General features: G+C 43.2%; 1 protein-coding gene across 3 annotated transcripts in view; it reads right to left on the reverse strand.

The window, feature by feature from the left end:
* Window positions 1–27,410, reverse strand: part of SMC1A (structural maintenance of chromosomes 1A) — a 46,125-nt gene that overhangs the window by 13,059 nt on the left and 5,656 nt on the right. For all 3 annotated transcript variants that reach the window (XR_006340169.1, XM_043897869.1, XM_043897868.1), the window contains exons 4-24: window positions 26,127–26,330; window positions 25,795–26,033; window positions 24,977–25,235; window positions 24,754–24,894; window positions 23,019–23,101; window positions 22,657–22,864; window positions 21,509–21,694; window positions 21,236–21,415; window positions 20,990–21,136; window positions 20,753–20,890; window positions 19,657–19,773; window positions 19,452–19,558; window positions 16,261–16,402; window positions 13,775–13,920; window positions 13,530–13,683; window positions 12,279–12,389; window positions 2,620–2,776; window positions 2,071–2,225; window positions 1,808–1,959; window positions 635–704; window positions 242–352 (exon numbers count right to left, since the gene is read on the reverse strand). Coding sequence is in view for 2 of the 3 variants with exons in the window: in XM_043897869.1 (XP_043753804.1) it covers window positions 242–352; window positions 635–704; window positions 1,808–1,959; window positions 2,071–2,225; window positions 2,620–2,776; window positions 12,279–12,389; window positions 13,530–13,683; window positions 13,775–13,920; window positions 16,261–16,402; window positions 19,452–19,558; window positions 19,657–19,773; window positions 20,753–20,890; window positions 20,990–21,136; window positions 21,236–21,415; window positions 21,509–21,694; window positions 22,657–22,864; window positions 23,019–23,101; window positions 24,754–24,894; window positions 24,977–25,235; window positions 25,795–26,033; window positions 26,127–26,330 (3,207 nt within the window). In the remaining variant the exon portion in view is untranslated. The remainder of the gene's footprint in view (window positions 1–241; window positions 353–634; window positions 705–1,807; window positions 1,960–2,070; window positions 2,226–2,619; window positions 2,777–12,278; window positions 12,390–13,529; window positions 13,684–13,774; window positions 13,921–16,260; window positions 16,403–19,451; window positions 19,559–19,656; window positions 19,774–20,752; window positions 20,891–20,989; window positions 21,137–21,235; window positions 21,416–21,508; window positions 21,695–22,656; window positions 22,865–23,018; window positions 23,102–24,753; window positions 24,895–24,976; window positions 25,236–25,794; window positions 26,034–26,126; window positions 26,331–27,410) is intronic.

The following is a 27,410-nucleotide window of genomic DNA, read 5'->3' on the forward strand; positions in this document are numbered from 1 at the left end:
TGCACTTTTGTCATTTTCTCTCTCTGGGTGCCTCTGCCTTGCCTTTCTATCTGTCCCCAAATTCAATGGCCCTGCCCAGCTGGCCTGGTAAGCCTCCAGGACAGGGCTCCAACGAAGCTGTTCATGAACTGAGTCCCTATGCTCTCCCACCCCCCGTGCCCCCTCCACTGCAGCCTTCCCTTCCTGCCCTGGGGTGTCAGGCAGGGAGTGGGGGCTGGCTCCTGAGCCAGGCCCGCCCTACCTCAGGGTAGACTCCAATGAGGCTCTCAGCCTTGGTGTAGAACTCCTCCTTGAGAGAAATGACGATGGCCTGGAAGTTGCAAGTTGACTGCTCCTTGATGTAATTTGCCACCTGTGGGAGGGGCCACCGAGCATTTAGTAGGGCTGAGGCCCTAACACTCCCTGGCTTATATCAGAACCAGAGGCAGGTGGGGTAGGGTAGGGGGTGGAGGGTTGGGGGAAGAGAGGCTGAGAGGAGGCTACTGACTAGTACAGTGTGGATGACCCTCAGCCCAGCCTCCCGGGCACAGAGAACAGGCGGCAGGAACGGCTAGGGCACACTCAGGAGTTGTTCCCTGAAACCCAGCCCCGAATTGGGGGCCTCTTTCCCGGGCCCCACTTTCCTTGTACCCACCTTGCCAATGTTGGTGTTATCCAGGGCAGCATCGATCTCATCCAGGACGAAGAAAGGGGCTGGCTTGTAGCTGGGAGGGAACCGGTAGGTAAGCTGATACTGATGGGAGCAGAGGCAGGGCATGACAGCCCTAGGGCCCATCACACAGGCCGGCACCCCCTTCCGTTTCTTCAGAGACTAAAAACCCCAGGTCTGAATGTTGCCTGAGTCCCTAAAGGCCAGTACACCAACGGAACTCTCCTTTGCATCCATCTCTGCGCTCCAGGATCCCGCAGAACCAAAAGACATGGTCCTCTCTGGAATGTCCAGGTTGGTTGAGGAGATAAAGCTGTCCTAGGCTCTGGTCATACTGACCAAGCTACCTGGAGGTCGACCCTCACCTACCCACTCACACCATTTCTCCCTGTCTCTGCCTCGGAATGCCTACTGGTCTCCCTGGCTAACTTCTACTTATCCTTTGCATTTCCTGCTCAAGTGTCACCTGCCCTTGAAAGCCTTTCTTGGTCACCCATACCCTCCCAGATTGGGTTGGTGGCTCTCCTCTGTGCATCCAACAGCACACACGCTCACCCAGTTACAACATTTAGCTCACTGTCTGTTTACACATCTGGCTTCCACTAGACCATGAGCTCCTCGAGGATAGAAACCATGTCTGACTCATCTGTGTCCCTAATCCCCCAACAGGGTGTGGTAAAGAGCAGCCATCAAGAAATGCTCACTGACTGACGCTGTACAATCAAGCACTAAGTTGTAGGGGGGAGTCAGATTCAAGTCCTACTGGCATTTAGGAAGGGGATATCAGGGTATGCCACAGTGGTTGAAGCAGGCTTCCTAGAAGAACAGGAGGAGGAGAATGCAATGTGAAGGGGTGGTAGGTGATGGCCAAGCTAGATTTGCATGAAAGGGCTTATGAGCCAGCAACCATGTGAGCAAAAGCTTGGCGGTGGGACTGAATACATGCAGGGGAGGGCATGCTGAATGGATGAGGGTGGATTGGGAAGATAAGTCCAGGAAACCAAGGACAGATATGCTGCAGCAGGGAGGGAAACAGATGCAATCCAGAGTCCACCAGATCATCTTCACCTCTGCAGATCTATGCATATCCTTGGACCCCAGAGCCTCCAGTGGCCTCAGCAGTCTCCACCAACTGCCCTGCAGGGGGCACAGCCTTACCTGTGGATGGCAAAGAGCAAGGCCAGAGCAGCAACTGTTTTCTCCCCCCCTGACAAGTTGTCCATGGGTCGGAAACGTTTGCCAGGAGCCACACAGTTGTAGTTTATGCCATCCAAGTAGGGCTCCTCAGGGTTCTCAGGGCCCAGGAACGCCTAGGGGGAAAGGAGATGGGTCAGGTCTAGATTGGGATGAGAACAGGAAGCCTAGAGGGAAGGTTAAATGAGGATGGGTAGGGGTCAGTTGGGCAAGGGGCTCCAGCCTACCTGAGCACTGCTGTTACGGGACAGGGCCTTGTAGATCTCATCAATGTTGGTGGCCACCGATTCAAAACAGGCATTGAAGCGGTCAAAGCGTTCCTTCTTGATCTGTTCAAATGCCTGCTTGGCCTTCTTGGCTCGCTTTCGGGCCGCCTCAAATTCTACCACAAGGGAAAGACAGGTGACCCCTCAGTACCCAGGCTCTGCCAAGGCTGAGATCCATGCTCTGACAAAAACAAGTGACTATACACAGAGCAGGGACATCCCACAGGGAGAGGAATGCCTGGGGAGGGGCCCAGGAAGACAATTCCACAATCACCTGTGTCCAGTGGGCTGATCACATGCTATGTGACCTTAAGCAGGTCATTCATTCTCTAAACCTCAGCAGTTCTCTATTCAAAAACAGATGTGATAATCCCTACTACTTTGGGTTCTTGGGAGTTTTGAGTAAGAAAGCATGTAAAAACAGGAGCTGTTGTTATGTACAACAGGCCCCTGCCATACCTCCAGACTCCTGCCTTCATCTTAGGCCTGAGTAAAAGAACAAACTCTTACCGTCTGAGGTCTCTTGGAACTTGTCTCGGACACTTTCCAGCTTTTCCATGGCCTTCATGTTGGGGGCAGCAATACGCTGGAGCACACTCTGCTGCTCATTCAGCTTCTGCTGCAGCGTGTTCATCTCCTGTTTGATCTCCTCCTCAGCCTGGGCATCCTGCAAAGCCCAGGCCCAGCAGCATTAAGAAGGGCCAGGCCCCACAGAGATACCTGATCCAGCGGTGGCCTGCTCCCATGCAGAAGGTCCATGCAGGTTCTTTTTCCCAACCCTGCTCCTCTCATCAGATCCTGAACAAAGTAACCATTTCCCACTGTCCCTAGAAATTACAGGCTCACGTCACTTTTCGCATCTCTAGCCCTTCCCCTTTGGACTGCAAGGAGATCAAACCAGTCAATGCTAAAGAAAATCAACCCTGAATATTCACTGGAAAGACTGATGCTGAAGCTGAGGCTCCAATACTTTGGCCACCTGATGTGAAGAGCTGACTCACTGGAAAAAATCCTGATGCTGGGACAAATAGAAGGCAGGAGGAGAAGGGGACGACAGAGGACAAGATAGCATCACCAACTCAATGGACATGAGTTTGAACAAGCTCTAGGAGATGGTGAAGGACAAGGAAGCCTGGCGTGCTGCAATCTTGGGGACGCAAAAGAGTCAGCCACAACTGAGCATCTGAACAACAATAATAAAGCTCTTCCCCCAGGCCCTGTCAGCCTCTCCATCTCTCAGCTGATGGTACCCCTCTCTGGCTCTCAGCCAAGGTCATGAGCGAGCACCATCTCAGGGTGACCTACAGGCTCCCACACAGGCTGGTCTGGACTCCATTTACAGCGCTACAATGAATAAGACAATGACATTTTCTGCTCAGATCACTACACCTGAGCAAATTCCACTTGAACTTGGTTTTAAGTCTTATGGATACTGCAATGCATATCTGGGCTTGTGCCTTTCTGTCACTTTTAGTCAATAAATATTACTAAATGCCTTCCAACACCAGGCACTGGCCCCTCATATCCCGTGAGCCTGGGCTCCTGTACTAATAGAGCTCATGGAGTAACAGAGGAATGTATATAACTAAACAATCTCATATGGTGAATACCCAAACAATGATAAACAGACGGTGACGGGTCAGCACACAAATGCACTTACTCAGATATGGGCTAGGGTAGGCTTTCAGGAATATTTTTAAGCTCAGGCCGCTAGGATGAATGGTGAGAATGGAGAGAAGGAATAGTCTTCTATGCAGATATCACATGCAAAACCAGGGTTTACCCATGGTTCATTCAAGGAAATCAAAGCAATTCAAAAGAGTAACCAACTTTAATGAACTTCAAAAGTCAAACGGGAATTCCCTGGTGGTCCAGTGGTTAGGATTTGGTGTTTTCACTGTTGGAGCCTGGGTTCAATACCTGATCAGGGAATTAAGATTCTGCACACCAAGCGGTGCAGGAAAAAAAAAAGTGCCAAACAAAGGGCAATTCAACATGGCAACAGTAGCAACTGTTGTTGTGTGTACGTGTGTGTGTTTGTGTGTGCACGCGCGCGCACACATGCACTAGACAGAGGCAAGGCTGGAGGCACATGAAGAAGCCCAATGATAAAGTGTCTTTTATGCCTTGTGTAAGAAATTTGGGCTTTATTCCAAGGTAGGTGAGGTACCACTGAATGACTTCAAGCACAGGAAGGATACACACACACACACATATATATATATATATATATATATATATATTAAGAAAAGCCTTTTTGAACATCTCTGTCTCTATATATTGCTATGGAGCAATTCATGGATTCAGTAGAAATAAAATATGAAAGGTACACAACAGAATGCTATCTTTTATCTAAGAGAGAGAATGTGAATATATTTGCATAAAAGTATGTTTGTATTTTAAAAATACAACAACAAAATGATAATCCAAAACCTGAAATGGTCACACATAGAGGGAGGTGAAGTTAGACAAGAAAAGAAGCTAAACTTCTCTTCACATACTTTGTATTATACTTCTGGTTTTAGAATCAAATGAAGAATTTACATAATTATAAAACAAAATTAAGCTGAATCAAAATGTGAAAGCCACTGGGTTAAAAAAGAAATGTTAGGGGAACAAGATATTCACAAGATGCCAAAAAGTCACCCTAAAGATTCCTTATTACTTACAATGGGAAAAGTGTATGCTTAGTATTGAGGGATCTGGCAATAGATACCTTAACTCAGGCTCAAACTTAGCATCATGCATAGTAGGACACTGACATGTGCCTCTGGAGAGATGCAATATAAAGTACACATCAGGGACTTTCCTGGTAGTCTGGTGATTAGGACTCAGCACTTTCACTGGCATGGCCCAGGTTCAACCCCTGGTCAGGGAACTAGGATTCCGCAAATCACTCAGCACAGCCAGGGGCGGGGATGGGGCTGGAGGATGGTATGCAGTGAAATGTTCTTGCCAAAAAATTACTTAACCCAAACCTATCAAGCCTCCAAAATAGTTCAAACTTCCAATTTATAGGAAATACAAGGTTAGGAGGAACAAATTAAGCAGTCATGAAAAGGAACTAACATATTCATAATGTACACATAACTATCTTGTTCTTCAAGACAACATGCAAACTGTTCAAAAGATCAATGTCATGAAAAAGAGTAGGGAGACTGCTCTACATTAAAAGAAAATAACTAAATAAATAAAAGAAACTAAAGAGAATAATCAAAAGCAATGCATGGGATTGACTGGATTATAGCTTAAAAAACTACTACAAAAGACACTAACAACTAGGGAAATTTTAATATGGGTGGAATATTAGATATAAAATTATTATTAATTTTCTTAGGTATAAAATTGAACTGTGGTTGTAGAGAAGAATCCCTTATTCCAGCATGCTGAAGAATTTAGAGTTGAAGTCTACAACTTCCCTCAAAAGGTTTAGCAAAACCAAAAAGTGTGCAGTGCAGAGGAAGGGAGGGAATGAAGAGAGATGAGAGAGAAAGCAAACTGGGAAAATGTTCATTAATCAATCTAAGGTGAAAAGGCATATGGGTGTTCAACTGTACTATTCTTTCAATTTTCTGTAGGTTTGACAAGATTCCAAATTAAATTTGGAAAAAATAAAGCAGAATGCTAAAAAGCAAAATCCTTTAAAAATTGAAAACTAAACAAAATAAACCTGACTATATACTAAGCTGGTTAAATGCTCAGAAGATCCTTTCAAATCACTTTAAAACACAGGAACACAAAAAAAGCAAAAAACAAAAACATTGGAACACAACTGTCCATGCTCAGTAAGCCTTTAGCTTAAGGACCAAAAGAACATCAAGGAAATCTTAAACAGCACTCAGTAATTGAACTGTTACTAATAATATCTTGGTGTGATTTTCTATATATAGGATACACTAAAGTAAGTATACTAGATTTTTAGCAAGAATAATTGGAGACTCAAACATAAAATCAATATTAAACTGTAAAAACTACAATTTTAATTGGAAGTGTCAATATGAACTCATGATAGATTTTTCCTTCAAAATAAAGTGTATTTTGTAGCCCAGTCTACTGAAAAGTTCTAGAAACACTGAGCAACCCGGCAGACATGAACATTCCAGTGTCCAGATGGTAGTCGCTAAATAATAGCATTCCTCACAAAAAGTCACTGTGTTTATTTAACTTATATACGGAGTACATCATGAGAAGCGATGGGCTGGATGAAGCACAAGCTGCAATCAAGACTGCCAGGAGAACTATCAAAAACCTCAGATATGCAGATGAACCACCCTTATGGCAGAAAGTGAAGAAGAACTGAAGAGCCTCTTGATGAAAGTGAAAGAAGAGAGTGGAAAAAGTCGGCTTAAAGCTCAACATTCAGAAAACAAAGATATGGCATCCGGTCCCATCACTTCATGGCAAATAGATGGAGAAACAGTGGCAGACTAATTTTCTTGGGCTCCAAAATCACTGCAGATGGTGATTGCAGCCATGAAATTAAAAGACGCTTGCTCCTTGGAAGGAAAGTTATGACCAACTTAGACAGTGTATTAAAAAGCAGAGACGTTACTTTGCCAACAAAGGTCCGTCTAGTCAAGGCTATGGTTTCTCCAGTAGTCATCTATGGATGTGAGAGTTGGACTATAAAGAAAGCTGAGCAACGAAGAATTGATGCTTTTGAACTATGGTGTTGGAGAAGACTCTTGAGGGTCCCTTGGACTGCAAGAAGATCCAACCAGTCCATCCTAAAGGAGATCAGTCCTGAATATTCATTGGAAGGACTGATGTTGAAGCTGAAATTCCAATACTTTGGCCACCTGTTGTGAAGAACTGACTCACTGGCAAAGACCCTGATGCTGGGAAAGATGGAAAGCGGGAGGAGAAGGAGACGACAGAGGATGAGATGGTTGGACGGCATCACTAACTCAATGGACATGAGTTTGAGTAAACTCTGGGAGTTGGCGATGGGCAGGGAGGCCTGGCATGCTGCAACCCATGGGGTCGCAAACAGTTGGACACGACTGAGCGACTGAACTGAACTGACAAAAAGAAGTCAGAGCTTCTCAGAGAAATGGCTAATTCCATATCTGGGGTGGAAAATGTAAAGGATGAGCCTGGATGGACACACCAGAAATCAAGGAAGATATCAAAGAGTACAAGAGTTGTGTCAAAATTATTCAGAAGCCAATTTGAATGAGTCCCCACGGGCCAAAGATGCCAACAACTTCATGCAACAAGAAGGATAATAATCCTAAGAGTGCAACACATCAAATGTTTATAAAAGTTCATAACAACATGAAAACAACTCAGTGCCCATATCTTGAGAATGCCAAAGAACCAACTCATTATAAACTGATAAAGAGAAAGAATCCAGCACATATATCCTGCCTTTCCTATACAAAATACCCCAGGGTAACCAAAAAATTGATGAGAGAAAATCTCTTTACAGTGTTCTAGCTAATAAAGAAATGATAGAATAAGATGACCATTTTGCAACTCTTGACAAATTATAAAATGGGTCTAGGCAATAATCATCATGGCTGCAAACTACACAAAAAGAGCCACTGACCAGATGTTATAAACCTCTTGATGGAAGTAACGACCTCATCTGAAGTAGTCTTGACCAAATAAACCCCCAAACTTGAATCCAATCAAACCTCTAGATTTGAGCCGTCCAATATACTGGCCATAAGCCACACATCACTTCTGAGCATGAAAAATGCAGCTAGTGTGACTGAGGAACTAAAATTTTTATTTTACTAAATGTTAGATAATTTAAATTTAAAAACTGATAATTCAGTTACTACAAAACTTCTATTTGGAACAACTTGGGTATGTGGTTCTCCGTTTTCAATTGTAAATTTTAGGATATCTAAATACAGATCAAGTATTTTTGAAGAAAATTTAGCATCCAAATGGAGATATGCTAGAAGTGTAAAACAGATAATGAATTTTGAAAACTCAGTACAGAGAAATGGTCAAATATCTCATCAATAAATTTTATAATGTTTACCATTGAAATGTTAATTCTTTTGGATATACTGGGTTAAACAAAATATAGTATTAAAATTACTTTCACTTTTTAAAAGTTACACATGTGAGTCTGTAGTTAACAGCACTGATCATCAACCCACTTACAGGAACTATAGGGTCTAGCAGAACTCATTTTTTTGCTTTGTTCTGGGGCAATATTTTAAAAACCACAGGACATAATCAACAGTATAGAACGTAGAAAATCCTTCAGGAGAAATAAACAAATTTCTTCAACAACAATAAACATTGTAGAGAAAAATAAAAATAGACAGGAGGAACTTTTGGATTAAATGAGACATCAACCAATCACTAAATCAATTATCTGTTTCTTTCCTTTTATTTGACTCTCAATTCAAACAAGCAAAGAGTGTGTGTGTGTGTATAACAATCTGGGAAATGTGAATACTGATCATAAGATTAATATTAAGGAATTATATAATAACATATAACTCCAATGTTAAGCTATTGGGTTTTTAGTATGATAATTCTAAATATTTTAAAGAATTTTCTCTTATAGAGATACATTCTGAAATATTTACAATACAAATGAAAAGACACAGTGTCCAGAATTTACTTTTAAATATCCTGGGGGTGGGGAGGGCGGAGAGGATGGCGTGTGTGGGGGTACACATGAAACAAGTCTGGCCATGAGTTGATAACTGCTGACACTGGTGATGGCCATGAGGCAGCACTGTACTATTTTACTTATGCATATGAAGTTTTCCGTAATAAAAATCTAAAAAAAAGAATAGCAAAACTCAACGTGAAGTGGCTCCCAATGGCCAAGAATGGGATAATATGAGTATCAAAAAGAAAAATGACTCCAAACAGACTGAAAAATACCAAAATATGTTTAAACACTAAGTTCATAAAAAATATAAATTAGAAACCTTACTGGTCACCTTTAAAGGTTATAAGGGCAACCAACTCTAAAAGCTGAGAAATAAAGGCAAAGAATTAAGTATTTATCCTACCTTCTCTGTACTAACTGTATTTCAAAGGAACTAAACAGTTGATGTGAGAAAGTTCTTTTTAGAAATCCAATTAATAAACATAGGAGGAATAAAAAAATCAGAAAATTACCATTTTGCAGCCCTTAATAGATAGAGGCAATGATCATTTGTTAATGACTGCTAAAACCTGCTGTGAAAGGCTGATAGGGAACTTGATAAAATTCCCTTATAAAATTGATGGGGCTAACAACACCTTAACCTGGTGATCATGATTGTTTTTCCTTTTTTAACTTTACATTACGTAAAACTTGAAACATTCACAAAAATGCAGATAATGATAAAATGAACCCCCACGTGCCTATTATCAGCTTCAATAATTATCAACTCATGGCCAATACGCTGCCATCTACACCCAATTCCTTTCTATATTCAATTATTTTCAAGCAAATCTCAGACATTTCATCCATAAATAATTTCAGTATGTATTTATAAAATAGGGATTCTGACTCTCAGCACTAATATTTTGGGCCAGATGATTTGTTGTTGTGGGTAGTGTCCCTTGTGTACTGTAGGATGTTTAGCAGCATCCCTGGTGTCTATCCACTAGATACTGGCAGTAACCTCTGCCCTAGTTGTGACAAGTGGGTGTGAAAAGAGTATCTCCAGACATTACCAAATGTCCCCTCGGGGGGGCAAAATCTACCCCTCCCATTGAGAACCACTGTTGTAAAACTAAGAATGTTTTTACCACAATACCATTACCACCTAGAAATATTAACAGCAATTCCTGAACATCCATCATAAACTATCTACAGTGTTCAAATCATCCTGATCATGCTACGTAAAAAAATTTTTTACAGGTTTTTCAAAGCAGGTTCCAAATAAGGTGCCCACATTACACTTGGTTGTATGTCTCTTAATTCTCACTTAATCTAGAAATTCCCCTGCCTCTCTTTTCTTTGCAATGGATTCAAGGGGGGGTCTACAAATTTTAACTGGTTGATTTGTCTCATAAGTCTATAAAAGTTCTCCCTTTCTGTTTCTTTCTTTCTTCCCATTTATTTATGGAAGAGATCAGGCCTTTTGTCCTTTTGAGTTTCCCACAGTCTGGATTTAGCTAACTGTATCCCTGTGCTTTATTTAACATGTTCCTCTGGCATCAGTGTTTCATATAATTAATTGGTGGATATAAAAGCTTAATATTTCATAGGTAATGTCGTATATTCATCAAATCTTATCACTACAGAGACAGAACTGATATTCAGTGTCTACTGATGTGATGCAAAAGGAAGTTTACAAGTACACAGCACCACCTATGATATATTCTTGCCAAAAATAAAAAATAAACCTGAATCCAATCAAACCATAGATTTACCAATCAGTTTATAGGGAACACAGGGATGGAAGAACATGTTAAATAACACCATGGGACATAATCAGTCAAATTCACAGTATAGAAAATTGTACAAGACCAATGACCCACTTGGTTTTTTTGGGCTCCAAAATCACTGCAGATGGTGACTGCAGCCATGAAATTAAAAGACGCTTACTCCTTGGAAGGAAAGTTATGATCAAGCTAGACAGCATATTAAAAAGCAGAGACATTACTTTGTCAACAAAGGTCTGTCTAGTCAAGGCTATGGTTTTTCCAGTGGTCATGTATGGATGTGAGAGTTGGACTATAAAGAAAGCTGAGCAACGAAGAATTGATGCTTTTGAACTATGGTGTTGGAGAAGACTCTAGAGAGTCCTTGGACTGCAAGGAGATCCAACCAGGCCATCCTAAAGGAGATCAGTCCTGAATATTCATTGGAAGGACTGATGTTGAAGCTGAAATTCCAATACTTTGGCCACCTGATGCAAAGAGCTGACTCATTTGAAAAGACCCTGATGCTGGGAAAGATTGAGGGCAGGAGGAGAAAGGGACGACAGAAGATGAGATGGTTGGATGGCATCACCGACTCAATGGACGTGGGTTTGGGTAGACTCCGGGAGTTGGTGATGGACAGGGAGGCCTGACGTGCTGCGGTTCATGGGGTCACAAAGAGTTGGACAAGACTGAGAGACTGAACTGAATTGAATGACCCACTTTCTATCATAAAGAGGAAGAAATAAATAAAAAGGATAAGAAAATGTTATAGACCATAAGAGACCAATTTTAACACATGGACCTCACTTGAATCCTGATTTAAAAACACAAACATTTTAAAAAAATATATTTATGGGACACTCATGGAAATCTAAACATTTATTGACTATTAAGGTGACATTGCAGAGTCAGTGCTAATTTTTTGGTATGATATTGTGGCTACATTTTTAAAAAAAGAATCCTGCCAGAGATATATACTGAGGTAATTATGAATGATACCTAGAATTTGATTTTAAATGTGCCAATTAGGAGGGGGAAGGGTATAAAAAACAGGATTGACCATATACTGCTAATTATTGAAGCTGAATGATTGGTACCTGGGGTTCATTATATCATTCTCTCTACTTCGGTATCTGTTTGAAAGTTTCCATAATAAAAAGTTTTTTTTTAAATATCAAGTTCCCCTGGCTATAATGATAGCTTGGAAAGCATCAGAAACTATTCAGGGGGCTCCTGTAGTAGTCCATGTGAGAGGTGAAAGCAGCCTGCACTAGATTACAGTACAAACAGAGAAAAGTAGAATTCAGTAGACATTTGGAAGGTAGAATCGACAGGGCTTGCTAATTCATTAAATATGCAAAGTGAGAGAGAGTCAAGGACACTGAAGAGGCAGATTTGGGGAGGAAGGCTGGGGTTTGAGGTACCTGTGGGACCTAGCATAGAGATAGCAGCTGAAGTCCTGGGAGAGGAGATACGAAGGATGAGAACCCCACATAAGGAAGGGATGCCTGGGACAGAGCCCTGAGGAACCTCCAGAGTTTATCTGTTCACTGTACAGGAGCTTGTTCTCCATGTATCTAGACTGAGTTGTGTACACAGGTGGAAGGGGAAGACTGGTAACAGGCAGGGATGGGAGCAGCTGGGAGTGGGGGGTAGGAGATGTGCCTGTGTCTGGGTGTGCATATGAGGGGAGAATCTAGATCACAACTCCACCCCCCTTGCCAGCTCACCCTTCTTTCCAGACATGGTCTGTCTTCACAGGGCCACCAGATGGGCTGACCCTCTCTCTGGACAGCTGGGAGGATGTCCCCACCCCCAAGGCTGAACCTCACCTTCAGATCCTCACACAGGTCGCCGTAGTCAATCTCGATGAGAGCCTCTCGAGCATAGATATTGGAAGTCCGTTGGGAGCCACTCACTGAATCCTCCCCTTGGGAGCTACCCTGCAATAGTGAGAGGGAGAGTCAAATGCAGCTGACTGGCCATAAGAGTACTCCTCTACAGTGGGCTGGAGAGGGGGGCTTCTTGGCAGCCTTTGAGAAGCACCTTGATAGAAAGCACTTGTGGTAGAAGGAAAAGCAGCTTTGATGGCAGAAAGACCTGAGTTCAAAATTGGGCTCTGCTACTGACTATTGGTGTGACCTTGGGCAAGACGTGCTGTTGCTTAAATCCTCATTTAAACACACAAACCCTCATCTGTAACATGGGACCATGACTGCCTGGCAAGGCTGTGCTTAGGATTAGAAGTAGCTATATCATGTGCCACCATGATGCCTGGCACACTGCTAGTGTTCAGAAGATTTTGCTGAATTAAATGGAAATGTTATTTGGGAAGAAAGGAGGGAGAAAGACATGTGGGACTGAGATACATATTCAGGTCAAAGACAAGATATCTGCAGACCTCCTCTCAGTTAACAGTCCTGTCCCCTTGCTATCAAGCCTCACTTCCAGTGGATAAAATGCCTTGGCTATTCTATTGGCTCGTGTCTTTCCCTTTCCCATAACTATGCTTCATCACCTTTGCATTGCTGCTGTCCTTTACCTAACCTTCTCCTGACCAACCTCTCTCACTGCTAAGTTACCATCCCTCAGGGCCCTCAACTTCCATCTTCTTTTGCTCTTGGGATGAGATGGTTAGATACCATTACCAACTCAATAGACATGAATTTGAGCAAACTCTGGGAGACAGTGAAGGACAGTGAAGCCTGGCATGCTGCAGTCCATGGGGTAGCAAAGAGTTGGACATGACTGAATGACTGAACAACCAATATCCATAATCTGCTGAACTATCTTAGCTCAGGTCCCTGAGGTTAACGAATGATTTCCTCTTCTACTGGCTTACCTCCTTCTCCACCTACTGACAAACACCCTACCCCCAAACCTGCCCTCTCACATCAAGGCTATTACCTTTCACCTCACCTGTCTTCACAGCCTCACCCTGCTTCATCTCCTCTGCATCCCTCCTTTTCACCACCCTCACCCACCATCCTTCTCTCTCTCACCTGCCCTCCCTGGCCACCTTCATCCCCCATCCCTGGTTCTGTTTTTCACAGCCCACACCCACCATCAGCCATGATACTCACCTCTTCCTGACTAATATCATCCATGGTGCCCTTAGACAGTGGCAACTTGATGTCCTGCATCTTGCAGGCCTGTAGCAAGTTGTGGCGGTCACTGCGCTTCTGTTCAAGCTTGGTCTCAATGGCTGTTACCTCCTTCTGTAAATGGGTCATTTCCCTAAGAAGATTCAGGGAGATAGGTGAGATCCAAATCCAGCAAGCTGCCCATACTATGTACTTCCGCCAAGCCCAGATCTGAACCCACTCACTTGTTGGCGCCCCCCAGTTTCTTACGAATCTCCTCCATCTCGTGGTTCTTGTCATTCACCTCTGACTTCTTGGCCAGGTGCTGGTTCTTCAGGTCTTGTAGCTGGGCCATGGTCTCATCTATGATCTTCATATGTCTTTGCTCCTCCTGAGCCCAGCAGGGGGAACAGGACAAGAAGTGAAGGCTTTCCCTCCATTCCCACTGGAATGGAATGGAATCTTCTCCCTCTGTGCCCACCCTTTCTACCAGGTAGTTTCTGTTTCTTGGAATCTATCTTCAATGAGCTCTGCTTTTACAAACCCCCATCACTCCTCTGGCTTTTTTTACCTTTTTCCAAATTATTTTGTTGATCTCCCCCCAACCCCAATATACAAACTGCCTGCTGTAGAAATGTTCAAAGTATAAAAAAGTACGAAATAGGAGGAAAAAAAGAAATTACTTGAAATCCCATCAGGCAGAGGTAACCAATTAACATTTAGCTTATCACCTCACAATATTACTTATGGATAAGTCTATATAGTTGAGACTAAATTATAATTAAAAATCTGTGTTCTGACTTAATGTTATTTAAGTATCTTTCTCACATCAACATTACTGTCACAAGCAACAACATCAATCTTTTTAAAAAGCATAATACTGTATGTTTTTCATAAGTATACTTATAAGAGGACTTCCCTTGTGGCTCAGCTGGTAAAGAATCTGCCTGCATTGCAGAGACCTGGGTTCAATCCCTGGGTTGGGAAGGTTGCTAGAGATGGGAAAGGTTACCAATTCAGTATTCTGGCCTGGAGAATTCCATGGACTGTATAGTCCATGGGGTCACAAAGAGTCGGACATGACTGAGCGACTTTCACTTTTCACACATGTAAGAATGTAATTAATGCCTATAAAGTCTGGAAGAATATATTCTATATGGGACTGGCCCTAGGAAGAGTAAAAGGACTGGAATTGAGAGTGGTCAGTCAATGGGGATTATAATCTTAGTTATTATGTTCTGATTTTTTTTTTTAAGGAGAACGTTTTCATTTTGATCTGAAAGTCACAGAAAGGGATATATCTGCAATGCATAAGAAATAATACACATACAGAGTGCAAATGCTAATACGGCAAATAATGATTGATGAATCTTGGTGACAGGTAGATGGGAGTTCTTAGTACTATTTTTGCAACTTTCTGCTAAATTTAAAATGATTTCAAAATAAAAAGTCAAAAAGAAATAAATGATTCTGGATCATCTACATGTCTACCTACTCCTGCCCCAGGATTTTACTACCCAATCTCTATTTGCATTGAAGATTGCAGTGACACCAAAGAAGACTACTTCAATCATCAGGGTTTAATGGAGGGAAAAACCAAAAAACAAAACCATACAACCAACAACAAACAAAGGCAGACATAAAAATCAAATGATATACTTAAGCCAAGTGAGAATCAAATCACCTCAGGTAGGGATGTTGCAAGGAACAAAAGTTTCACAGCAGTTTAGGGAATTCCCTGGTGGTCCAATGGTTGACTCTACACTCCCAGGGCAGGGGGCCTGGGTTCGATTCCTGGCCAGGGAACTAGATCCCAAGTGCCACAACTAAAGATCCTGCATGCCCTAACTAAGACCTGGTGCAGCCAAAGAAATTTTTAAAAAATGTTCCACAGGAATTTAAAGAGAAGGGGTGTGGGTAAATGAGTCGTCAAATAACTGGTGGAACAGGCATGCTTGACTCAAAGAAACTGAGCCATGGCAGTCAGCACAGGCACACTGTGAAAAGGAACTCAGTATCAGCAAAACACCATCACCTGTTGCACTGAGTTAATGTGGTTAATTATAAAATTTGGAAGTTTGTCCTGGCTTTTTGGTTAAGTGGTATGTTTGTACATATTTAACATTAAGGATATTTTAAGCCAACATAAATCTTTAAAAGAGGTCAGTATATTACTCAAATATGAAACTATTAAACTACACAAATACTTACATGAATGTAGCATAATTTGCTTCAATCCTAATTCCCAGGAGACACGGGACAGTTTCCTATATGGAACTATAAATATTTGTCACTAATTATCAACCTGTGTGCACAAAGCTATGCCAGCACTTTGGATCTCCTCGGGTATTAGTTAGGAGAAATGTATTCTGAAGACTCTCAATGGATGCTGCCACATGGCCTAAGAATGCTGGTCTTGTGCAACATGCTAGTATCCTTTTTTTAAAAAAAAAATATCTTGGGTGATGTGATAAGAAACAAATTACACGTAATTATTGTTTTAATTTGCATTCCTTTGAGTTCTACTAAGGCTCAATTATGGATATGTGTTTATGGGTTATTTGAATCTCTCCTTGAACTGTTGATGCCACTCATTTTTCTATTTAGGTCTCTATTTCTCTCTATTTAGGTCTCTAAATATTTTCTTATTTAGAGGGCTTTATAAATTATGGATATTATCTCTTCTAATTTTTTCTCCTAGTTTTTAGTTTTTCATGTTCTCCTTTCTTACCTTCTTGAGCTTTTCTATCTCATTTTCATCTTTTTTCACTGTCTGCTCCCACATGTGTACTTTATCCTGGTCCTCCTTCAGTTGGTTCTTTTCAAAATCCAACTGGATACCCAAACGAGTCTTCTGATTCTCAAACTCCAAACTGTGGGGAGAAAGGAGAACTAAGCCTAGGGCACAGGGACTCAGTTACTGCTGAATATAAGCCACCACTGAGCTCATCCACACAGATCCATATAAAACCGTCCCCTCAAGTTACAGAACTAAGTTCCCTGGCCTAGCTTTGTAGGTATGGCACAAGGCAGAAGAGATTGGGCCAAACTCCATTAATCTTCTTTTAAACACTGGAGCCCTCCCCCGACAAGTTCCTAGAAGCAGATATAAAAAGGTCCACTTGAATCCACTAGCTATGTTAATTCTTATTTATTAAGCTTCTGTGTAGTTTACATACATTACCTCTAATCCTCTAACAAGCTCTACAAGGCATTATTATCCTCATTTTACAAAAAAAAAAGAAACTTGCGCCAAGAGGTAAAAGACTTTGCCCAAGGCCATACAGCTAGCAAATGTGAAATCAGATCCCAGTCTAAACACCAAAACCTGGGATTCTTCTCCTATGGCATCCTTACAGTATAATGTGGTAGGATAAGAGGACTGGTATCCCAACTCTGCCATTTACTGGTAGTGAATCTCAGACAAGTTAATTATATCTCTTTACCTGTTCTCTCAACTGAAAAATGGAAATAACAATAGTACTTACCTCAGTCATTGGGAATTAATATGTATAAAGTCTTTAGAACCTTGTCTGGTACACAGTAAGTACTCAATAAATTTTAGTTATCATCACCATCTCCAGGTTGACTGACTGTATTCAGTTCATGGGCTTTGACTCTTTCCAACTCCCCAAACCCCTGCACATACCTCTGCCCCAAGATTCCAGAACTTCTATGGGGGCAGAGATTGGATAGTTAAAAAAAAAAAATGGAGAAAACAGATCCCTGGTAGTTTCCTCCTAACTCTTTAGAAATTAAAAAAGTATGCAACTAGCATACACAGATATTAGCAGGACAGGCAGGGCTAACTTCCAACCGCCCCTCCACCCAATATGGTGTGACAGATGTTGCCAGATGTCATGCTAGCAGCTTAAACCTATTAGTCACTATAATCCAAATAGAATGTAATTAACTCTATAATTTTGAGCTATGCAATTTTAAGTTCAATCTCTTAAGAATGACTCATAAAGCCTTCTGTGATCTGGTCCCTGCTGACCTTCCCAACACCCCCACCTTCCTCCTGACCCCATTTTTCTGCTCCAGACATTTAATACTTAGTTTACAGAACAAGGCATGCTCTCTCACACCTCTGAGCATGCTGTTCTCACTGCTTGGAACTCCCTTCTGTGTACTGCCTGGCTGGCTAAATCACTCTACAGGTCTCCAGTTCATCACTCCTTGTTCTGTAAAACCTTTCCTGAGGATTGCGAACAGGTTCTTTGTTTCTATTATACTTTGTTGGGTTCCTCCCTTTTGGGTGCAGTTGAGTCAATCATACCCCAGAGTTCATACAACTTTTTTTTTTTTTTTCATATAACTTTTATGATCACTGTCTGTACAAGACCTTTCTCTTGTCTCCTTGGGTTCAATCAGATTTCTACTCCTATTATGTTCCCTACAAATACATACACCGAATGTATTTACAAATACAAAATACATGTATTTACAAATACAAATGTATTTACAAATACAAATACAAAGCAAATACACCGAAGTGATGTACATCATATACAGATAGGTAGACACATACATGTGTATATAACCTTAAAATGCATACTTGTAATATGTCGTTTTTAAATTTACACAAAAGTACAGTGTCATAAATTTATCCTTGTTACTGCCTGTAAATCTAGTTCCTGTCTGAACAGAGTATTCCATAGTCTGTACAGTCATCACATTTAACTTGTATTTCCCTGCAGTGACAGCTGTCCACATTGCTATGAACGTCACACTATCACAAAGTATGCCAAGATGAACAACTCTGAATCTGTCTCTTTGAGACCCAGTGGCCAAAACTCTCTCTGGGATACAGACCCAAGGAGTGGCTTTGCTAAGTCAAAGGGCTCATGTAGACTTATTTTCACCAAATGCTGCTAGGTTGTTTTAATTTGCATTTATTTGATTAGGAATGAGACTGAACATCAACTCACGATTATTAGCCATTCGAGCTTCTCTTTCCATGAAATGCTATATATGACTACATCCTGTCCATTCTTCTACTGGGTCTCTAGGTTTGTTTTTTTTCTTCTTGTTGATCTACAGTTCCTTGAACATTTTCCTCTGTACTTTCTATCTACCGAAAGTACAGCATCATTCTGAAATTGCTAATCTACTTGTTTGTCTCCTCCACTACCCCAAAACTCCATCAGGACAGGGACAGTCTCTGATTCAATTCTATATCCCTTGAGCCTGGCTTGGGGGCAGGAGACCAATGAACTGTTACAATATGGGTGATGGGCTGACTAAGCCCAGGATTCAAGGGGTGACCTCCTTCAGAGAGACTGTCATGTTCATCTATCTTACCCTCATCTTCCCACTGTTTCCAATACCTAGCACAGGACAACTTGGCACAAGGTTGGTTGAACAAATGAATAATTAAACTGGGAAAGAAGAGAAACTTGCTTTGTTACTATTCTTCCAACCTAGAACTTTGGCCCTCCTCTCACTCATCACCTATTAGGATAATGACAATAATAAAAGTATCTATTGGGAGTTCCCTGGGTGGTTCTAGTGGTTAGGCTTTCACTGCTGTGGCCTATTATCTGCTGCTCTTAGTAGGTGCTAAGTATCATGCTAAATACTTTATAAGGATTAAGCCCAACCTCTGAGCCACCTGACAATCTATGAGATAGGTATCATTATTATCCCATCTGACACATAAGGAAACTGGGGCTTAGAGAGGTAAAGGAACCTTGGAGCTAGGATTTTAATCCAGGTAAACCATGTTTAAAGCTGGCACTCTTAATCCCTATACTGTGACACATGCTTCCCTGATGTCCCTGTTCTTTAAAGGTGACTACAATAAATGTCCATCATTCTAAAAGCTGCTCCTTACCTTATGATGGCATTTGACTCCCCAGATGTCAGGCTAGGGGCTCAAGGATACCTCAATCTCCCCCTTCTACCCAGACTTCCACCTACCGCTTCTTGGCGATTTCATTCTGCCGCTTCACCTTCTCTTCCTCAAACTCCCGGATATTGCGCACACCAATCTCCCGACAAAACTCTTCAAATACCTCATCCTCTACCTAAGGAGAGAAGCAAGGGAGAGAAAAGGCCCTTTGGGTCAGAGTACTGCTTCCAATCCTAGTCCTGCCTGTGCTGGGCAGGTCCATCCTCTACCAACCTGGTTCATCTTCTCCTTTAAGTCTTTCATTTCCCTCTCTCGGCTCTGGATGATCCTCTTGATATCATTGATTCGAGGCCCAAAGTTGGCAAGCTCACTCTCCAGCTTGGACTTTTCCTGTAAGAAACGGAGTTGAGAGGACAAAAGAGACCAGGATCCTTAGAGAAAAAAAGAGCCACCCTGTGTGTACCAGTCCCATGGACAAAAAGGGCTAACTCTCCACACACAGAAGCTGAGTTAGCACTGCTCCACTCAAGGCTGCATCATCTCTCACTTGAACCATCATATGGCTTCCTTCCCTGGCCTCCAGTCTGCTAGCATCAATCCAAAAGACTGGGCACACAATAAACATCGTTATCTACAGGTCTACACTTCCCTCATCTATAACCCCTGGGGCCAGGTGTGTCCTGGAATTTAGACTTTTTGATTTTAGAAAAATGACATATATACTACATATTACATAACACCTCCAGAGTGGTCTGGAGAAGCACCTATAATCAAACACATTAATATAGGTAGAAAAGTACCTCCACTCACAGGGACTGAAATATCTGTAGCTCACTTTCAAAACTAAGAAGAAACTCAAATATTTGTTGAATGAATTAGGTTAATAGCACCTAACATTTACTGAACATTCACTTGGTACAAGCAATCAGTCTAAATACTTCACATGTATTAACTCATTCAATCTGTGCAAGGACCCTATAATTCTACAGATTATTTACAGATTAAGATGAAAAAATGGACACTGAGGTTTGTTTGTTTTTGTTTGGTATTTGTTTCATTCTGTTTTTTGAGTATCTGTAATACATGCATTTGAAAAAGACGTTTCTGGAATATATTTTTCAAAAAACTCTTACAAACCAATATAAAAATGAGCAAAAGATTTGAACATTGAGAGGTTTAGTAACTTGCCTAATATCATAGAGCCAAGTCCTAAACCCCTGACTGTCTAACTCTATGCCATCTATTCCTGGTTCCCAGGAATAGACTGGGAGGAGAGACGGAAGAGGGACAACTTCCCCACCCCTAGAAAAGCCTAGACCAGGAATATGAGGATGGCCATTGGTGAACAGGGCTGAAGGTCAGGCCCCACCTGCAGATTAAGGGCCAGATGCCGTGTCTTGGTCTGTTCTAGGTCACTCTGTGAGTACTTGAGCCGCATCTGCAGTCCATGGGCCTGAGACTGCACCTGACGTAGTTCTGCCTCTTTTCGCTTTGCCTTCATCTGCTCCTGAAGTGGACAAGAGGGAAAGGCTAAGTGGTAAGAAGGTGGCCGGCTGGCCTGGGCTTAGGACCCCCATTCCTAGGGACAGCCCTCCCTGTGGTTTACCTTCAGCTCTTCTGTCAACCGCTCCTTCTTCTCTTTCAACTTGTCTACTGCTTTCTCATCCCAGCGTCGGGCCTTGGCCTTCAGGTCACTGGCCCCACCAGAGATAACCCCTGACTTCTGGAACAGGGTCCCATCCAGTGCCACTGTCTAAATACAGCAGGGAAAAGAGAGGAGGGGGGAGAAGCTGAACAAAGGAATCGCCAATACTAAGCCTATCCAGTTACAATGTGGCAAAGGAATCCATACCTTGTGGCGCTGGTGGCCTCCAAAGGCTATGCGGCGGGCATCCTCCACGTTGTCACAGACAAGGGCATTGCCACAAGCATACTGCAGGGCCTTTTTGATGTGAGGTGGCTCATAGCGAATCACATCAATCACCAGCTTTGCCCCCTTCAGCTCCCGGAGTTTCTCATCTGTAGGTTTTACCTGTGAGAAAAAGCTTAGTTAAGTGGCTGAACATGGAGGGCTAGGAGGAGCAGCCCTCTCACAATGCCTTGGCCCCATCACCACCAGCCTCACCTCCAGGTAATCAAGAGGCAAGAAAGTCTCAGGCTCCCCACGCTGCTCCTTTATATACTGAATGCAGTCCCGGCCTGTCTTCTCTGAGTCCACAATAATGGCATCCATGTTCTTGCCCAAAACCTTGGTTACTGCAATCTGATACTTCTTTTGTGTGGGCTGGCAGAGGTCAATGAGGCGGCCGTACTAAGGAAAGTCAGAAGAGTGAAGCATGAAGTTTTTGAGAGCTGGCTCAGGAACCCTAATTCCCAGTTTAGAAGAGGGATGGCAGGTCAGAATCTCTATCAGGAGTACAGCCCCCAAACTATGGGAAAAAGGCCTATTCTGGCCCCAAAGCAACAACAACTTCAGGCAGTCATGTCTGAATCCAGAATCATCTTTCTAAACCTCACTTTTACCATGTCACAGACCACTGCCACCACAGGCATTATGCAACTTAATTGGGTTCCACAAATAAAGAGCACAATAAATGCAATGCGCTTGAATCATCCCACATTACATTTATTGTGCACTTTATTTCTATTATTATTACATCAGCTCCACCTCAGATCATCAGGCATTAGATACTGGAGGTTGGGGACCCTTGATCTACCGAAATGATCAAGAAATATTTGTAGAACCCAATTAAGTTGAACCCAGGGATGGAATTACAGCAATAGAGGGATAATATTCAGGGAATCTGGGAACTCAGGATTTCATTCAAGAGGCCAAGAGATCTGATAAAACCTAGTAAATGAGCCGACTGTTGTATGTCCAAGGAGCTCACACTGAAGCCTGCACAGAGCTATTGATACATCCTGGGAACTAATTCCTGCCCTGCAGCCCCTTCCCTTTCCCAAAGGCCTCTTCACTTTCTCCACCTCCCATAAAGGAGTGGACACAAGCAAGACAAAACTTCCAGAAAGATACAACTGGTGTGACGAAAAGAACACAAGGTTAAGAGTCAGAACAAGTTGGGTTTGAATTGCAGTTCTTATACATGTAAGCTATGCTGCTTTGAGCAAGTCATTTAACCTCTCTGACCCTCAGTTCTCCCCAGCTGTAAAAATGGGATTAGCAATCCTGTCCTCATGGGGCTGCTGGGAAAATTATCTGACAGCGAGTACGAAAGAAAGTGGTTAGGAAATGAGTTCCCTTTCCACTCTTACCACAGAACCAGGGTATAGGCGCTTGATGCTTTCCATAATTTCTGCCTTTCGCTGTTGGCGGCTGCTCTCCTGGCGGTCGATGCGGGCATCCCCCAGCTGCTCCATTACCTGGTTCAGCTCCTTATTAATCTCATCAATACGTCTCTTGGCCATCTCCACCTCTTCTGTCAGCTCCCCCTCTAGTTTCTTCTGTTCCTCTAGAGACTGCCTACAAAGCAAGGAAATACCAGGGTTATCCTGGCTGGCCAGAAAATATTCCTGGCCAAGAGGGACTATGAGGGTCCTTCCTGGGGAGGAACAGGACAGGTAAGGTTCACAAGAACAGGCCTGGAGGTAAGAGGGGATGTTACAAAGCCACATACTTGCTGGTTGTGATGTATTCCTCTAGTTTCTCAATCCGTTTCTGATTCTCTTCAATCTCCCGCAGCTTTTGCTTGATCTTGGCCTGGGAGTGAAACAAAGACACTACATCACCATAGGCTGAGCAAGTTAAGGCCAAGACCATGGAGCCCTGGCTCATCCCCCATATGCCTATTCATCCTAAGAGCCTAACAATCACAGACAATCTGTCACTAGTATAAGAAGCCTATTAAAAATCAGATATACAGTGTTCAGTGTGCCTCTGCTAACTGATGGGGCCAGCATGGGCCCTATGAGACCCTCTCACAGGTGTTCTACCCAGCCTGGAACATCTTCCTCACCAATCAGGGAGGCTCAAACCAAGACAAAGTAAAGCTTTCTGGGCCTTTCTGCACTTCTGCTTTCTCATCTATAAAATGCAGGTAACCTCCACTTCACAGAATACACATTAAGTGCTTAACATGTATTAGCCACTAATTCTATATGTGTGTGCACTCAATTGCTCAGTCATGCCCTACTCTTTGCGGCCCCATGGACTCTAGCGTGCCAGGCTCCTCTGTCCGTGGAATTTTCCAGGCAAGAATACTGGAGTGCGTTGCCATTTCCTACTCCAGAGGATCTTTCCGACCCAGGGATTGAACCCTTATATTCTGAACTGGCAGGTGGATTCTTTACTACTAGCACTACCTGGGAAGCCCTTAGCTATTAAATACTAATAAAATAGCTATTAATGCCTAATACCTTCTTTTAAACATTTAAAACTGCTTAGCACAATGTTTGGAACACTGTAGGCTCTTGGAATATTATAATAACTTTCCATCATTCCTATTATTTTCCTATTATTATTATTAGGAAGACAGTAAGTGAAGTATACTTGAAAGTGTGGGCTTCCAGGACTTACCTGGTGGTCCAGTGGCTAGGACTCTATCCTTCTACTGCAGGGGGCGCAGATTCAACCCCTGGTCAGAGAACTAAGATTCCACATGCCACAAGGTGCAGCCAAAAAAAACAAAAAAGTGTGGGCTACACTGCCCAGGTTCATATCCCAGTTCTGCCAGTTAATAACCTTAGGCAGGGACCTCCCTGGTAGTCCCGTGGTTAAGAATTCACCTGCCAATGCAGGGGAGAGAGGTTCGATCCCTGGTCCAGAAGATCCCACATGCTGCAGAGCAACTAAGCCCATGTTCCACAACTACTGAGCCAGCATTCTGGAGCCCAAGAGCCACAACTATTGAAGCCCATGGGCCCTAGAGCCCATGCGCCACAAAAAGAGAAGCCATTGCAATGAGAAGCCTGAGCACTGCAACTAGAGAAAGCCTGCAAGCAGCAGCTAAGAACCAGGACAGCCAAAAACAAAACAGACAAATAAATAAATCTTTTAAAAGATGACGGCATATATGTAAAAAACAGTGCCTAGCACACAGTAAGAGCTTGCCTTTTGTTGTTTAGTTGCTGTGTCCAACTCTTTTGAGATCCCATGGACTGTAGCCCGCCAGGCTCCTCTGTCCATGGAATTTCCCAGGCAAGAATACTAGAATGGGTTGCCATTTCCTTCTCCAGGGGAATGCTCCTGACCCAGGGACCAAACCTGTGTCTCCTGCATTGGCAGGCAGATTCTTTACCACTGAGCCACCAGGGAAGCCCCATGCTAGATGTTAACTAAGGTCATTACTGTCAAGACTATCGTTACTTCCATTTCTCTGGACCATCACCCCTAATCTTGTAAGGCATGCCCACCTCTGTCTCTACTTTCTTCCGTTCCTCCAGATCCAGCCGGTCCTGGTCGGCCTTCTGGTCTCGATTGAACTTCTCCAGCTCCTGGGCCAGGGTAGCTGCTCTCTTGCTGGCTTCTTCTTTCAACCGGTGATATTTCTTCACCTGTGTCAGGGACAGGGATGACCAAATCAGTCCTATCAGCCTAGCAATCTATTTGCCCATCCCTCCACCCCTCAGAGCTTACCTGATTCTCCTCCAAGGTCAAATCTCTGCCCTGACTCTGACTTTCCTCTTCCATCCGTTCCTCAAACTCCTGCCGAGCTTTCTCCACTGACAGCATCTCCTTTTCCAGCTCATCCATGTCACCTTTACGCTTCTTATAATGCTTCTGAGCATTCTGTAGTGACTTTTTGGCTGCTTCCAGCTTCTTGATTTTGTGGGAAGTATTTTCCTTGGCCTTGATGTACTGAGGCCGCTTCTGGTTCAGCTCTGAGTCCTTCTCCCTTTCACCAGAGGGGAGGGGGAACAAATTAGCTCAGTGGGAGAAGGGAGGGTTCCAAGGCTTTTTAATCCAAAGGGGGATTAGGCACTTCCCTTCCAAGCCTCAAGGAAGTGCCTAAATGAACAGGGCCGATGCCCCACAGATCCTGTGATGGCTTCAGCCTGGCATTCCAGCCACTCTAGAAGGTAAAGCTACCACCCCTGCCTCAACCCTAGCCAGGCCAGACCTCTTAGTAACAACTCCCAAGAGTATCCTGTGTTCACGTAACTGTTCCCCATCTGATCTAACCTTTTCAAATTTCTGTTCTTTGACCTTCAAGCTCCAATTTTCCTCTTCTAGGAAGGGACTATCAGTCACGAGTGGCTTCCCATCACTTCTTCTTGGCAAAGCCACCACCCTTTTCAAGCTCTCCTCTTCTGAGTACCTATCTACATGGAATCTGAGTACTTAAATACTCTATTTGTCTAACGTGCAAGTCAAGAAATATGCCTGATTCTAGCCAAAGCCAAGTCAAGGGGAAGATGCTTTCCACAAGTCGCAGGCTCAGTCCTACCACTTACTTGATCTCCTTCTCAATCTGCTGTTGTTCCCGCATCATTTTGCCCAGCTCCTTCTTCTTCTCCTTCAGCTCATCCTCTACCTTGTCCATCCGCTTCTTGTCCTTCTCTATCTCCTTGTTCTTAGAGGCCAGTTCTTTGTTGAGCTTCTCAATTTCCACTTCATTATGATAAAGTTTGAAAAGCTGCAACTGTACCTGAGCTCGCACCACCTCATCCTTCAGGCGCTGGTAGCGGTCAGCCTGTGCAAATAGGGGTGTGGAGGCAGGGGTGCATCAGTGAGGCACTGGCTTCATCCTGGCCTCTCAGATCCCAGAGGCAACCTGGCCACCTACCTCTTCTTTTTCTTGTTTGGCCTCCTTGCGTTCAGCTGCAATGTTTTTTTTGCGATGGTAATTAAACTGTGTGTCCTCTTCAGCTTTTACCATTTCCTTTTTTCGCTTGTCATATTCCTGGGCCAGCTCCCCAGAGCGACTGATCTCTTCAAAAAGAGCTGTCCTCTCTTTGGGGTTCTTCATGGCAATGGATTCCACAGCACCCTAGTAAAGGTCAAAACACTCTCCCCACTTAGACCCTACTCAGTTCAGTTCCCCTACCCACTCCATCATTCAGAAAATGTTCACTGATCCCTTCCCCACACCGGGTGCCACATTTCACCACTGAGCTTTGAGGACATCCCCTGTCTTTTAAGGTACATGGGGAACAGAAGAAATAGAAGCAGAGACAACACCATGTATTATGTGCAGTGACAGCAGGAGCACATAAAAAGAACTAAATGAAGCTTGAGGGTAGATGACTGGTAGGAGTATCTATGTGGGAAGGTTTCCCAAAGGTGACAACTGTGTCTGGAAGATGGGGAAAAAACTAAACAAAAAAGTGAGAGAGACGAGGTTATTCCACATAGAGGAAAACTAGCATTGCAACGTCTGCAGGCCAAAGAAAGCAGGCAAATTTGGGGAACTGTAAAAAGTTTAATTAGGCTGGAGTGCAGGGCTAGAAGAATATTGGCAGATGAGGGTAGTGAGGTGAGCAAGAGCCAAAGCAGGGCTGTTTCATGAATGACAGGAGTTGGATTTCATGCTAATGCAACAGTTCTCAAATTTTAGTGTGCATCATAATAACCTGGAGCTCTTGGAAAAACACAAACTGCTGGGCCTCACCCCAGTCTCTGCCCCTATCGGTCTGGGGTAGGGCCTGAAAATGTGCAATTCTAACATGTCCCCAGTTGATGCCAATCTGGAGACTACAATTTGAGAACTGCCATCAGACGGCAATGAGAAATCACTGAAATGTTTTAAGAGGAAGGAATATTTGTGCTCTCATAAGATGAATCTTAGGGGATGAACAGGAGGGGGTCAGACTGGAGTCAGGAAGCCCAGTGAGGAAGCTGCTACATTAGTTCAGAGAGAGGTGATGAAGCCAGAGATGGAGCAAGTCCAGTGGGGATATGAAAAAAAGTAGATAGCCAACAACTGTTAAAAGTGCCCACATGAAAAGAAGCCACCACAATGAGAAGCCTGCACACCAGACAGGCACACACACACAGCAGGTCCCGCTTGCCCAACAAGAGAAAAGCCCAAACAGCAACAATCATCCAACAGTCAAAAAAAAAGAAAGAA

This window comes from Cervus elaphus, chromosome X (assembly GCF_910594005.1).
Source record: "Cervus elaphus chromosome X, mCerEla1.1, whole genome shotgun sequence".
NCBI lineage: Eukaryota > Metazoa > Chordata > Mammalia > Artiodactyla > Cervidae > Cervus > Cervus elaphus.